Below are 15730 nucleotides of genomic sequence, written 5' to 3'. Positions count from 1 at the left end.
CCTAGACCTATGGTCATGTTTATCTAGACTTATGGTCATGTTTATATAGACCCATGGTCATGTTTACCTAGACCTATGGTCATGTTTACCTAGACCTATGGTCATGTTTACCTAGACCTATGGTCATGTTTACCTAGACTATGGTCATGTTTACCTAGACCTATGGTCATGTTTATCTAGACCTATGGTCATGTTTACCAAGACCTATGGTCATGTTTACCTAGACCTATGGTCATGTTTACCGAGACCTATGGTCATGTTTATATAGACCCATGGTCATGTTTACCTATGGTCATGTTTACCTAGACCTATGGTCATGTTTATCTAGACCTATGGTCATGTTTACCTAGACCTATGGTCATGTTTACCGAGACCTATGGTCATGTTTACCGAGACCTATGGTCATGTTTATCTAGACCTATGGTCATGTTTACCGAGACCTATGGTCATGTTTACCGAGACCTATGGTCATGTTTACCTAGACCTATGGTCATGTTTACCGAGACCTATGGTCATGTTTACCGAGACCTATGGTCATGTTTACCTAGACCTATGGTCATGTTTACCGAGACCTATGGTCATGTTTACCTAGACCTATGGTCATGTTTACCTAGACCTATGGTCATGTTTACCTAGACCTATGGTCATGTTTACCTAGACCTATGGTCATGTTTACCTAGACCTATGGTCATGTTTACCTAGACCTATGGTCATGTTTACCTAGACCTATGTCATGTTTATCTAGACCTATGGTCATGTTTATCTAGACCTATGGTCATGTTTACCTAGACCTATGGTCATGTTATCCTAGACCTATGGTCATGTTTATCTAGACCTATGGTCATGTTTACCTAGACCTATGGTCATGTTTACCAAGACCTATGGTCATGTTTACCTAGACCTATGGTCATGTTTACCTAGACCTATGGTCATGTTTACCTAGACCTATGGTCATGTTTATCTAGACCTATGGTCATGTTTACCTAGACCTATGGTCATGTTTACAAAGACCCATGGTCATGTTTACCTAGACCTATGGTCATGTTTACCTAGACCTATGGTCATGTTTACCTAGACCTATGGTCATGTTTATCTAGACCTATGGTCATGTTTACCTAGACCTATGGTCATGTTTACCTAGACCTATGGTCATGTTTACCGAGACCTATGGTCATGTTTACCTAGACCTATGGTCATGTTTACTAGACCTATGGTCATGTTTACCTAGACCTATGGTCATGTTTACCTAGACCTATGGTCATGTTTACCTAGACCTATGGTCATGTTTATCTAGACCTATGGTCATGTTTACCTAGACCTATGGTCATGTTTACCTAGACCTATGGTCATGTTTATCTAGACCTATGGTCATGTTTATCTAGACCCATGGTCATGTTTACCTAGACCTATGGTCATGTTATCTAGACCTATGGTCATGTTTATATAGACCCATGGTCATGTTTACCTAGACCTATGGTCATGTTTACCTAGACCTATGGTCATGTTTACCTAGACCTATGGTCATGTTTACCTAGACCTATGGTCATGTTTATCTAGACCTATGGTCATGTTTACCAAGACCTATGGTCATGTTTACCTAGACCTATGGTCATGTTTACCGAGACCTATGGTCATGTTTATATAGACCCATGGTCATGTTTACCTATGGTCATGTTTACCTAGACCTATGGTCATGTTTATCTAGACCTATGGTCATGTTTACCTAGACCTATGGTCATGTTTACCTAGACCTATGGTCATGTTTACCGAGACCTATGGTCATGTTTACCGAGACCTATGGTCATGTTTATCTAGACCTATGGTCATGTTTACCGAGACCTATGGTCATGTTTACCGAGACCTATGGTCATGTTTACCTAGACCTATGGTCATGTTTACCGAGACCTATGGTCATGTTTACCGAGACCTATGGTCATGTTTACCTAGACCTATGGTCATGTTTACCGAGACCTATGGTCATGTTTACCTAGACCTATGGTCATGTTTACCGAGACCTATGGTCATGTTTACCTAGACCTATGTTCATGTTTACCGAGACCTATGGTCATGTTTACCTAGACCTATGGTCATGTTTACCTGGACCTATGGTCATGTTTACCTAGACCTATGGTCATGTTTACCGAGACCTATGGTCATGTTTACCTAGACCTATGGTCATGTTTACCTAGACCTATGGTCATGTTTACCTAGACCTATGGTCATGTTTACCTAGACCTATGGTCATGTTTATCTAGACCTATGGTCATGTTTATCTAGACCTATGGTCATGTTTATCTAGACCTATGGTCATGTTTACCTAGACCTATGGTCATGTTTACCTAGACCTATGGTCATGTTTATCTAGACCTATGGTCATGTTTACCGAGACCTATGGTCATGTTTACCTAGACCTATGGTCATGTTTACCTAGACCTATGGTCATGTTTATCTAGACCTATGGTCATGTTTACCTAGACCTATGGTCATGTTTACCTAGACCTATGGTCATGTTTACCTAGACCAATGGTCATGTTTACCTAGACCTATGGTCATGTTTACCGAGACCTATGGTCATGTTTACCGAGACCTATGGTCATGTTTACCTAGACCTATGGTCATGTTTACCTAGACCTAGAAGAAATTGTGCTACTAATGTACAAACACGTCTCATAAAAGTATTGATGTTTTTGTTTGGTTAGCTTTTGGAAATTGTAGAAATAAAACACTTTTCCTCTTCAGAAGTAGCTAGGCAGGCTGACGTTAGTTAGCAAATTAATTTGCTAGCTATCATGCAGTAGGCGTATATTAATATATATTCTGGGCAAGGAAGGTCCATTTAAGAATCATTCCTTACCTCCCTTGTCCTTTGCCCTGCAAGTGTATACTCGTCAGACGTCATGATACGTCATCAGAAGTGTCCACTTAATTTGAGGGCTGAGAGTTTGAAACGCAGCCTGGGTTTGTTTCTTCACTGTGTATCATCAATAGTAGTCCCAGGGAGAGTTAGTGCTGGGGCATTTTGTGTTCCTGTCCATGACATGATGTTTTCCCTTGTGGTCTGTCGGTGTGGGAGGCTGTGTATCCCAATGGGGAGCTGAAGGTCAGAAGAGAGACTCTACAATGCTGAACCATATTCCTCAACCTTCTCTTTCCTCTCTTCTTCATTCCTATCTTTCTAGCTGTGTCTGTTTCTCCTTCTCTTCCTCCTCTTTTCAGCTTTCCATTGTCAACTCCAGGTCATCTACAAGACCCTGCTAGGTAAAGTCCCCCCTTATCTCAGCTCGCTGGTCACCATAGCAGCACCCACCTGTAGCACGCGCTCCAGCAGGTATATCTCTCTGGTCACCACCAAAACCAATTCTTCCTTTGGCCGCCTCTCCTTCCAGTTCTCTGCTGCCAATGACTGGAACGAACTACAAAAATCTCTGAAACTGGAAACACATCTCCCTCAGTAGCTTTAAGCACCAGCTGTCAGAGCAGCTCACAGATTACTGCATCTGTACATAGCCCATCTATAATTTAGCCCAAACAACTACCTCTCCCCCTACTGTATTTATTTATTTATTTATTTTGCTCCTTTGCACCCCATTATTTCAAATTTTATTTTGCACATTCTTCCACTGCAAATCTACCATTCCAGTGTTTTACTTGCTATATTGTATTTACTTCGCCACCATGGCCTTTTTTTTTGCCTTTACCTCCCTTATCTCACCTCATTTGCTCACATTGTATATACTTATTTTTTCTACTGTATTATTGACTGTATGTTTGTTTTACTCCATGTGTAACTCTGTGTTGTTGTATGTGTCGAACTGCTTTGCTTTATCTTGGCCAGGTCGCAATTGTAAATGAGAACTTGTTCTCAACTTGCCTACCTGGTTAAATAAAGGTGAAATAAAAAATTTAAAAAATAAACTCCTAACTCACTTTTTTAATGGTTGTGTTATTTTTCTTTCACAATAGAACGTTGATTTCCATTAGGGTGCTTGTTGTTTTAATGTGTTATTTCATCACTCAAGAGACATTATTGATAATGATAATGGCAATCAACTAGCTGCACAGCTGGGGTTTGTGGCATCTGCTGATTTTAAAAAGCTGTTGTGAGAGAGAAACAAAATGTGTGTATGCACTGTGCATGTGTGTATGTTTAATTTAGCTTTCAATGCTTCCAAAATAAGTGAACCATTTTTCTCTCCACTGGTTTGTGTGTCTAGTTAACAAGCTGTCTCTGCGTTCGTGTGTCCACATGTTGCATCTTCAGAAAAGGGAACGTGGCATTCAGCGTAATAGTGCCCTTGGGAAGTAAATTGAAGTTGCCAGTCTTGAGGGTCAACAGTGGGAATCATGGTGGCGGTGTGGGCTTTGCCCCCCTGGAGAGTGGAATGGGAAGGGGATTTAGAATCCAGGGGATTTAGCTGACTGCTACATTTGAGAAGAGTGACCTAGTGCTCTTTAAATCCTCTGGGTACTTTTCAGGGAGCTTGGGGAAGGTAGGCATCCTGGAAATGCAGCATCAAGCGCTCCATAATGGCTGGGGATATACTGTGATATGCTTAAATTTTTGCTGCAATAGCCTTTGACAATGGTGAGCTGCTTAGTAGAGCAGGCAGTGGGGCAGGGGCATGGGATTTTAAAATGTGCAGGTCTTTATATGACCAGGATAGGCTGTTAGGAGCTTACCCTAAAGTTGAAACCATTGAGATATTGACTACAGTGCAGTATACGCTGCACTTCAAAGTTCACTGTGTCCTCTCTCACCTGCCAGACAACATCCCTCCCTCTCTCCCTGTCTGTCTGTCCCCTATGGCAGAAGCCATGTTCAGGCAATTAGGTCCTCGTTAACCACGAGTGGTTGTTGTTGTAATTAGCAGAACCACTGGGCTGCTTCTCTCACCTCTGATGACATCATGGTCACTGGAGGTGCAGGGGTTGCCACGGTGTTGCCACGGTGATAACTACCTCAGCCGCGATGAGGTATCAAGGCCAGAACACATGCTCATCCACCGGAGGATATGGTGTGTTGTTGTGTTCTCCCTCCTTACACCAGGACAAGGACTAGATATCACAAGTCTGTCATATTGTGTGTGTTTATGTGTACTAGCATCCATGTCCTTGTACTGTATGTGCCAGTCATTCATTCATTCATTACATGCATCGCTATATATGACCTCTTCCTCCACGGATATGTCAGTGTTGTCTTGATCCTCCTTCTTGTTCATCTCTCCATAGACGATTGGGTTTGGCATATGGAGACGTATGTGAAATGTGAGGACGGAGCCCCAGACTGGCTCCAGTGTCAGCAGGCAGAGATAGTGGCTGGCGAGGCAGAGGCAGGCAGAGGCAGCTTGGCTGTCACAGCAGTCATCTTCAGATGATTTAAAGGGTTATTACACTGCCCACAGGGGAAGAGCCATCCTTTCCTTATTTATTTCTCCTCTCTTTCTCGCTCTCTCTCTCTTTCTCTCTCTTTCTCTCTCTCTGCTGATGGTGAGATTTCTGTGATCAATCACTGCGTGTCAGTTATAGCAGTGCCATGACCAAAGCCTGGCCGCGGGCGATGGTGAAGGCAATAAAAGATTTGGAAGGGTTTCACCTTGATGAAATAATAAGATAAAACAGCAGACAATAGAATCAACTGTGTCTGATTTCTTAGGGTGGAGAGCCTACAAATGAGCTATATTGATAAAGAATGTGTGTCCATGCTGATCTCTGGATGTGGCTGTGTGGTCAGGTACATTGTTAAGGCACCAATGTTTAGTCTCTACTACTAGCTGGATGTATCATCTACAGTGTATAGAATAGCATTGGCATTAACCCTTTCCTCTCCACCTCGGGTCCCTAGCCCTGGTCAGTCAGATGACCCCGGAAATCGAATAAGTGAATGAAGAGCAGAAGCTAATCCTCGGATCTGTCCCCAGTTAGTCTGCTTATAGACCAGCGGTCAGGCGGCCGGGCAGTGGGGGCGCTCAGGCAGTCGGTCGTCCTGCTGTTGGGCTCGCTGTCAGCCATATGCTAGAGCTCTGACCAGCCATTGATGTGCTGTCTGTCTCTGGGATGGCCAGATTGCTAGACGATTGTATCAGAGCACTGTGGTTTGATGTGACAGCCGGTCCTTTGACTGCCACCACCAGTACAGTGTTCAGTCTGTGGCCACATCAACATGATACGGACTTCACAGGACATGACATTACAACTGTCAACAGAATGATGGTATTAGCTGCAGTAGTGCAACAAGGCAGGACTGTGTCAACTGAAAGATCTGCTGACTAACCACATCATTGTTTAATAATAGGACTGGAATTACTGAGTTTGTTAGTTCAAGTTGAACTTGAACTTGTTTGTTTCCAACTGTCAGTCCAAAGTGATTGACACCCTACAGTTAATGGAAAGTCTGTTAGTGGAAAGTCTAGTCCCTGTTTGACCCAATACTACACAGAGCCCTACAGACACACAGCTTAACACGTCTCTAAAAGGGAGTGTGAGGCCAGTCTGCTGTCTTTTGCCCAGTTGGCAGTGAGGTGTGGTCCCTGTCCTGTCACTCAGCTGTCCCTGGGCCAGTGGGCTGTGGGCTGAGTCAGAGCCAGGATTAGAGGTGCTGAGACCTGCAGCTGTGCTGGGATCAGCCAGCCTGGTATTTACTGTTATTTTGCTCAGCATCACGTCACGTATACACTGTCCTCTGTCCTCTGAGGTTCATTTCACACAGCTCTGGTAATGACCTGCTATATCTGAATTTACTTTAACGGTTTTCTATTACGATTGCAGGCTTAGGATAAACCCCCCAAAATAAAACATTAACAGGCTTCTTTTACAGAGTATTTTCTTTTCTACCCTTCAGGGGGAGATGGATAAAGAGATGGGGAGTGAGGGATTTAGAGAGATAGTGTGGAAGAGATGGAAGGATAGATTGTGAAAGCGGTGGCAGAAAGATTGTGGAGGAGGAGAGAGTGATGGTTGGGGTGAGAGATTAATGCTGAGGTTTGTGAATAAATAAACAAGATGGTTTGTCAGAAGAGTTAGAGAGAGTCATGGAGGACGAGAGACTGCAGGCACAATTACTGCTGCTGTCGGGAGAGACAGGAATTTGTGTGTGTGTGTGTGTGTGTGTGTGTGTGTGTGTGTGTGTGTGTGTGTGTGTGTGTGTGTGTGTGTGTGTGTGTGTGTGTGTGTGTGTGTGTGTGTGTGTGTGTGTGTGTGTGTGTGTGTGTGTGTGTGTGTGTAAGAGAAGGCAGAAGACTGACAGAAGAAGAAGGGAAAACTGATTAAACCTAATTCCTGGAAGTCTGCCACACAAAGGCCTCTTGTGGGATGAGCGCTTATGTTTTCCTCTTTTTCTGCTCTCCTTCCTCTCTCTTTCACTCCCGCTCCCCTCTCAGATCCCTCTCAGTGCCAGCACACACAGCTGAATGGGAAGTAATGTTTGACACAGAGGCCCTTTGGAACATGTTACAGTGGAGCTCCCTGAGAGGAGTGTGGTGCGTATGTGGTGTGCTTGACGTGCTTATGTCGTGTGTATGTGTATGAGGTCTGTGTATGCAGTGTGTAGGGGCGACCGAATGTCCTCCGTCAGAGGAGACTCGTTGTGATCCCCCTCTGATGAGCTATCATCGGAAAGCTTTGACTGATTCCCCATGCCTATCTGTCTGTAGAACTGTCATCCGTAAAGAATTGATGCCATTTGCTGAGGTGGCACTGCAGTCAGGCCTCTGATTGATAGTCCATCTTTATCTGCCCAGGTGCTCTGTGCAGGGAGCTGTGCAGGGATGGTTTCATGTGTCTATACTCTCTGGGTGTTGGACTGTGTTTTTATGTGGGAGACTAGTGATGCTGTCCCCCACTGCTACTTTTGACCCCAAACCGTCCCCCAGACTACGTCTCCGTCTACAGTCCTGATGAATATGGTGGGTGGCAGTGGCAGCAGTGGGTTACCGTGTGCCCAAATGTGATTAACATGGATTTGGGGTGAATAATCCTAATGGGTACTGTAAGCTGCTTCCAGGGGCTCAGTAGTGCCTGTGGAGGGGAGGGGGGGGGGGGGGGGCAGAACACACCTGTTTCAACCCCCTAGCCGCCACGCCTTCCCCCTCCTCACTCGCATGGCGCTGGACTTGTTTTGATGCCACGCTTTCCCTTGGCACAGAAGGTTGGTGGTGGTGGCCTTATTAGCAGCTGGTATTCTACCAACACTGGCACATTATACATTACCCACCATCGTTCTTCAATGTGTAGTGGAGGGGTTTGTAGATTGTGTCTACCAGTATGTCTAAAGGCACCCCGTGCTGTAGAGCATGTGCTATTCTCCCGCAGACCCAAGCCCTGAGATTGTTTCCCCTGCTTACCTTTCTGCTGATTCCCCAGTCAAAGGTCACGTTATCACGCTCTTCAGTGAAACAACCAAAAGGACGTGTGTGTATGCAGAAGTGTGATTATGGATTGGTGTGATAGCATGGCATTACCATATTAATGAGCTTTCTCTTTGTCCTGAATGGCAGCTGTTGCAAATGGGAACATGTTTACTGTAGCCACGTCCTCCACCTGTTTACATTCTATAGCTCTAAACATATACATGCTGTGTGCCATCTGCATGTGTCCAGCAGAAAGAATGTAATCGTAGCCTGGCAGTAAACAAAGCTCCGAATATTCCTCCCCACTCCGCTCTCTCAGTTAGCTAGGCAGCTCTGCTCGCCACTGTTTGAACACGCTGGATGGTTTCGAGGCACAGATGGTCCCAGGCATTTTGTTGCTTCTCTCTGACACCACTTTTTTAAATTACCTCCCAGCAGAATTGGACCGATGGAGAGAAATGCTGAATTTCATGCAGTTTCATCTGCCTGTTTGCTGTTTTATCATTTGTCAGTGAGAAGAGAGGAGAGAGCAGCAGGCGTATTTGAGAAGATGAGTGGCAGCCATATTTTTCTCTGGGATTTACACGCGCGCTCCCTCTGCTTCTCTCTGTCTCTCATTGTTTCTCTTACACACCTACTCTGATAAGCTGAACAGTTTAGTTGGTATTTAAACCTGAGCTTAGTGAGAACACAAGCACGTTTAGGGACATTATTTTGCATTATCAAGTTCTCTCCATTATGGTTGAGCAACCTTTTGCAACACCGCGCTGTGTGATCTCAGCGAAGGAAGACAAGTGCATATAATAAAGCCATGCTCCCCAGGCTATAGCTGCTTTAGTGAAACAAGGCGGATAAAAGGGAAGATTCAGATCCCTGACTCACACTCCCGCTGATGCATAACATTTTCACAATATTGCTAGAAGGTTTTATGATGCTAGCGACCACTCTGCGAAATAAAATACAACTTCAGACTCTCTCTCTGCTATTTCACTCTCTCTATCTTCCTTTCTCTCTGTCTCCATCTCTCTCTGTGTTTCTGTCTACCTCTGCTATTTCACTCTCTCACTCTCTCCCTATCTACAGTTGAAGTTGGAAGTTTACATACACTTAGGTTGGAGTCATTAAAACTAGTTTTTCAACCACTCCTTCAAATTTCTTCAAAACTATAGTTTTGGCAAGTCAGTTAGGACATCTACTTTGTGCATGACACAGGTAATTTTTCCAACAATTGTTGACAGACAGATTATTTCACTTATAATCACTGTATCACAATTCCAGTGGGTCAGAAGTTTACATACACTAAGTTGACTGTGCCTTTAAACAGCTTGGAACATTCCAGAAAATGATGTCATGGCTTTAGAAGCTTCTGATAGGCTAATTGACATAATTTGAGTCAATTGGAGGTGTACCTGTGGGTGTATTTCAAGGTCTACCTTCAAACTCAGTGTCTTTTTGCTTGACATCATGGGAAAATCAAAAGAAATCAGCCAAGACCTCGTAAAAAAATGGTAGACCTCCACAAGTCTGGTTCATCCTTGGGAGCAATTTCCAAATGCCTGAAGGTACCACGTTCATCTGTACAAACAATAGTATGCAAGTATAAACACCATGGGACCACGCATCCATCATACCACTCAGGAAGGAGATGCGTTCTGTCTCCTAGAGATGAACGTACTTCGGTCCGAAAAGTGCAAATCAATCCCAGAACAACAGCAAAGGACCTTGTGAAGATGCTGGAGGAAACAGGTACGAAAGTATCTATATCCACAGTAAAACGAGTCCTATATCGACATAACCTGAAAGGCCGCTCAGCAAGGAAGAAGCCACTGCTCCAAAAACGCCACAAAAAAGGCAGACTACGGTTTGCAACTGCACATGGGGACAAAGATCGTACTTTTTGGAGAAATGTCCTCTGGTCTGATGAAACAAAGATAGAACTGTTTGGTCATAATGACCATTGCTATGTTTAGAGGAAAAATGGGGAGGCTTGCAAGCCGAAGAACACCATCCCAACCGTGAAGCATAGGGGTGGCAGCATCATGTTGTGGGGGTGCTTTGCTGCAGGAGGGACTGATGCACTTCACAAAATAGATGGCATCACGAGGAAGGAAAATTATGTGGATATATTGAAACAACATCTCAAGACATCTCAAGACATCAGTCAGGAAGTTAAAGCTTTGTCGCAAATGGGTCTTCTAAATGAACAATGACCCGAAGAATACTTCCAAAGTTTTGGCAAAATGGCTTAAAGTCAAGGTATTGGAGTGGCCATCACAAAGCCCTGACCTCAATCCTATAGAAAATTTGTGGGCAGAACTGAAAAAGCATGTGCGATCAAGGAGGCCTACAAACCTGACTCAGTTACACCAGCTCTGTGGAAGGCTACCCGAAACGTTTGACCCAAGTTAAGCAATTAAAAGGAAATGCTACCAAATACTAATTGAGTGTAAACTTTTGACCCACTGGGAATGTGATGAAAGAATTAAAAGCTGAAATAAATAATTCTCTCTACTATTATTCTGACATTTCACATTCTTAAAATAAAGTGGTGATCCTAACTGACCTAGTGGCCTGTGGGCCACTTAGCCATTTCCAGTATGACTGGGCAAGAGATGGGCAACATCAGAACCCAGCGATTGACTTATTGTCAAACACAGGACTATTATCTAATTGTACTAAATCAGGCCTTTTAAATGCCCCCCCCCCCCCCCAGATTGTGTTAAGTCCTTCAGTTTGTTATAAACATTTATTAAAAGCCATTTACCATGCCATCAATCCATATATTTCTATGTTACAGCATTTTCAGACACAGAAGGCTACAAACCAAAAATTCCCAGCTCCAGCATTAGCTGCTGTTGTACAGTAGAAGGCAAGTTTCAGTGGGTAAGGGAGAGAAGTAGGTTAGGTAAGGTTGGGAGCAGGAGAAGCGTGAGAGTCAGTGAATGCGTAAAGAGACAGACGAGTAGACGATAATCAATTATAGATGTTGAAGTGTGGTCTGCGGGAGCTCTGTTACTGTAATTGGGAGAATGTAGAGAGAGAGAGAGGGATGGGGGAGGGGAGGAGAGCGTCCGCTGCCACCTACATCTTCAATTTACATTACATGACAAGAGGACGGGATGCTAATGCAACATGATTGTGGTTACTGCTTAACTGTTAACCATTCATGGTGACTGGCTGGCTGTCTGGCTGACCCGCAGGCGAATTAGAAGACAGAGACATTGGTACATCTCTGTGAGAGGAGTATGTCATGTACTGTTGCAATGTTAAAAGTTATGAAGGGAGAGGCACTCACTGTTATAGTTGAGACATGTCACCAGTCACATAGACAGACACCTAAGGAGTAGGATACAAGTTGGGGCATCAGTGGTTTAAATATCAGTAATTGGATGTGACCTGCTGATTGATGTTACGTATCATGTCGTGACCATTAGTAATCAGTAGCTTCCTTACCGCTCTCTGCTCCTCGAGCTTCAGTTGCTTATACGTGATATGTGTGTCTATTGTATAAACAATTGAAATGACTGTATATACTTTGTTTGCCGCCAGCCACGTCCTCTCTGTGAGTGGCTTTTGGTCTGTTGTCTGTGCTTGCCTGCCGTCGCTGCCTGGCTGCTGAAATGAGAGCTTTCTAATAGGTAATGTTCTGGGCTCATGGCCCTCGGGAACGCTGGGTAAACGCTTGCCGTCTCGACTCTGAAGTTTCTCCTGACTGATTGCTGATGACTTTTTTAGGGCACAGACATGCTAAGTTGTTTATTTATTCAAAAATCCCCCAATGCAAATAACCCCCTCCCTGTTCCAGACCCCATTGGGTGTGTGTTGTCGCTCTCGCTCTCCATCTCTGGCTCTTTTTGATAAAGCATCATCAGCAACTGTTGGTAGTACGTGACCCGGGCAACTGTGTTAGTGTATGAGCACGTGTGTAGGCTGTGTCATAAGTGTGACAGAAATGGGACAGGCCTCTGACTGCTGTTGAGAAAGTGACACGCCCCTGCAGGCTGTTCTCATCACATAGACTATTCAACAAACTCCAAGCTACTGTTCTGCAGACCTGTGTCAAGAGAGATCATATTATAAAACACCCCGTTCTACAGCCAGCAATGCCAGTAGTAGTCCTAGTTGTTGGACTCTGTTACAGCATTGGCCTACATGCAGTATAGACGGGTTGGTTGTTTAGCAGCAAAACCGACGCGTGCACAACTATGGGGCAAAACCCACTGGGCTTGCTTAGATTGGTGACAACTATATTTAGTGTCCAATGTTTATTGGAAACCTAAATACATTTGCACAATGAGCACTTGTTTCTCAAATACATTGTTACAGATGTTGGTTAGCTAGCTAGCGAATTTGAGCCTTATTAGCCAGGAATTTATTTGCCATTGTAATCCTTGGGCAAGCCGTGTTTTTTAAAATGTATTTATTTAATACATTTTTGGGATGGAAAACCGATTTAAGCGTGAACTCAAACGACTAAAACACGATATAAAGTATGTAGAAAAGATAATAGAGTGGATCTATATATTTAAATAATCTTTAAGAACTAACAATCACCAAAATAGAAGCTAGACAGTCAGGAAGAATTAAAAATTCAAACAATGTTTTGTTGTTATGTTTGAACAAAAGAACACAGTATTATCCATGGCAAAACGCATAGAATTACAGAAAACTAGCTTTAAAACTGCAACATTTTGATGGCAAAATGTGTAGAATTGCAAGCAATTGGCTTAAAAATGTCTCTACGACACCAAGATGGGGGCCTCTGAAATGTTCTCTAAAATGTAGCTGTGCTGGTGGCCAGACCACATTCATTGCCACGCCCCCTACCACGATCCCTGCCATGCACACCACCTAAGCCCCTTTTTGATCCAGAACAAAACCTGTTAGCATAACATGGCATCAGTCAAAACACCTCAAATCAGGACTTGGTATCAATAATAAGATACAATTACCTGAAACGATTCTCTTCTTGTCATTGTTTCTAGTTATCTGGCCATCCAGAATCACAACAACACATGACCTTCTGCCCCATTGAAGCGTGCGCATCGTTATTGTAACATCGTTAGATGTTATCATGCAAGATTTGCATACCTCTTTTATGATAGAGTACGTTGCGAGACCAAAGCCAGAACAAACAACCACTTGCTAAACACCTACTCTCTTTTTAAATCATTATCACTCATTTTATTGCTCACATGCAGTTTCACGCCCTTTTCATCTCTGCTTTCTGTGTCTACGGTGTTTAGCCAAGTCGTATTTCTCAAATACTGTAGATAGATTTCTGTCTCATTTCGGGAGGCTTGAATCATGGCAAGGTTTAAATGATGGCCTTCAGCTACATGTACGGGACCCGTTTGTAATATTAGGATGCAGTAACCAGATGCACCACCACCTCTAGCTCCCCTCTCACCTCACATAATGAGCACTTCATGTAATGAGGCCCCTATGGTCATTTATATCCAAATATCTTCACATTGCACCATATTTTTACCACCCGTCATGCCAGAGAATTGAAGCCCATTTCAGAATCATTCTATTGGGTTGGGTTTCTACCTTCTCAGAGGTGTGCAGGGTTGCATCTAAATTCACTTCTTGCTGACCGAAATGGGTTCTCTCCCACAGTTGTGTTTTTTCCTTTTGTCCTCACTGTGGTGGAACAAATACAGCGGGAATATGTGGCTCTTACATTGTCACATTTACATCTGAGTCATTTAGCAGATGCTCTTATCCAGAGCGACAGTTAGTGCATTCAATCTTAAGCTAGCTAGGTGAGACAACCACATATCACATATCACATATCACATATCACATATCACAGTCATATAAAGAACACTTTTCCTCAATAAAGTAGCTACCAGCAGAGTCAGTGCTATTAAGACAAGTTAAGTGCGAGTGTTCGGGCGAGAATTGTATTCTTTTTCTTCCTGAAGGCTTGTAAATTGTATTGCATCCGTATGGAATATGACGCTCAGCGTTTTCTAAAGGTGCAATGTTTTAAGTGGGGGTGTTACTATGGGGTGGAAGAAAGGCTTGTCTGAGTGAGTAGAGGAGTGACGTGTGACAGTGACAGAACCCACCCAGCCATATGGCTCTGTAGACCTGGCCAGGCCTCTGTGACTGAGACACCCCAGATCTCGTCTGCCACAGCTTCCTGTGATTGACAGCAGGACCTCGGGACTCTGGCTCCATCCCACACGATTCCTGTTTGACTAGAATTCTGCTCTAGGCTCTGGCTCTCCTCCAGTTATTTTCTTCACTCTGCTACTAACTGACAGAGTGCAACGTTATTTCTACACTGTATATTATTGTCCGTGAACTCTTTGTTTTTTTGTTTGTTGATCATCCAGCTTGGATTATCTACCCACACAGTGGATGAAACACTACATCCACTATATCCACAATGAACCTAGTAAAAAAATAAATGTTTAGAAAGAGTCTAACCCCCCTCTCTCTGTTTGTCCCAGTGTTGCGTGATGACTTCAGACAGAACCCCCAGGACATGGTGGTGGCGGTGGGGGAGCCTGCCACCCTAGAGTGCCAGCCTCCTCGTGGGCACCCTGAGCCCACCACCTTCTGGAGAAAAGACAAGGCCCGTCTGGACCTCAAAGGTGACAGGGTCACTGTGAGTACAGCACTTCTTTCGGGACACGCTCCTCTACGCCGACTCTCATTAGGGATGGCTGAGATATGCAAAATCCCTTAACCACCGCCTCCGTCTGGGGTAGCGTGACGTGGGTATAACCCCGTTTCAGTCAGTGGCTAGTAGTCACAATGTTTCTCATCACTGAAAGCAATGTACAGAGTGTCTGATTTAGACGTTGTTGCGCTGTCTCTGTCTATCTGTCAGGTACGTGGAGGGAAGTTGACCATCTCCAACACCAGGAAGAGTGACGCAGGGATGTATGTGTGTGTGGCCACCAACATGGTGGGGGAGAGAGACAGTGAGACGGCTCAGCTCTCTGTGTTCGGTAAGGACAGACTCACCCCCTGGTCCTTCCTGTAATAGCTGCACTTGTCAACATGCTACCTGTTTTACGAGTGCTTGTAGACTCATGTCCTGTGTGTGTGTGTGTGTGTGTGTGTGTGTGTGTGTGTGTGTGTGTGTGTGTGTGTGTGTGTGTGTGTGTGTGTGTGTGTGTGTGTGTGTGTGTGTGTGTGTGTGTGTGTGTGTGTGTGTGTGTGTGTGTGTGGTGGTTGTCCAGAGAGACCCACGTTTGTCCGTCGGCCGGTGAACCAGGTGGTCTTGGTGGAGGAGAGTGTGGAGCTCAGGTGTCAGGTACAGGGAGACCCACCTCCCTCATTACGCTGGAGGAAGGACGACGTGGATATACCCCGTGGCAGGTGAGGAGAGAGGGAGTGTCTGTGTGACTGTGTTTTCTATGAGT

At 44.3% G+C, this 15730-nt stretch overlaps 1 protein-coding gene across 1 annotated transcript in view; it reads left to right on the top strand.

Moving 5' to 3' along the window:
• Positions 1 to 15730, top strand: part of LOC120057524 (roundabout homolog 2-like) — a 106926-nt gene that overhangs the window by 47061 nt on the left and 44135 nt on the right. The window contains exons 3-5 of the mRNA XM_039006119.1: positions 14810 to 14967; positions 15193 to 15313; positions 15548 to 15686. Coding sequence (XP_038862047.1) covers positions 14810 to 14967; positions 15193 to 15313; positions 15548 to 15686 — 418 coding nt within the window. The remainder of the gene's footprint in view (positions 1 to 14809; positions 14968 to 15192; positions 15314 to 15547; positions 15687 to 15730) is intronic.

This window comes from Salvelinus namaycush, chromosome 12 (genome assembly GCF_016432855.1).
Source record: "Salvelinus namaycush isolate Seneca chromosome 12, SaNama_1.0, whole genome shotgun sequence".
NCBI lineage: Eukaryota > Metazoa > Chordata > Actinopteri > Salmoniformes > Salmonidae > Salvelinus > Salvelinus namaycush.
The sequence above is the reverse complement of the archived record's forward strand: the minus strand, read 5'-3'. Positions and strand labels throughout refer to the sequence as shown.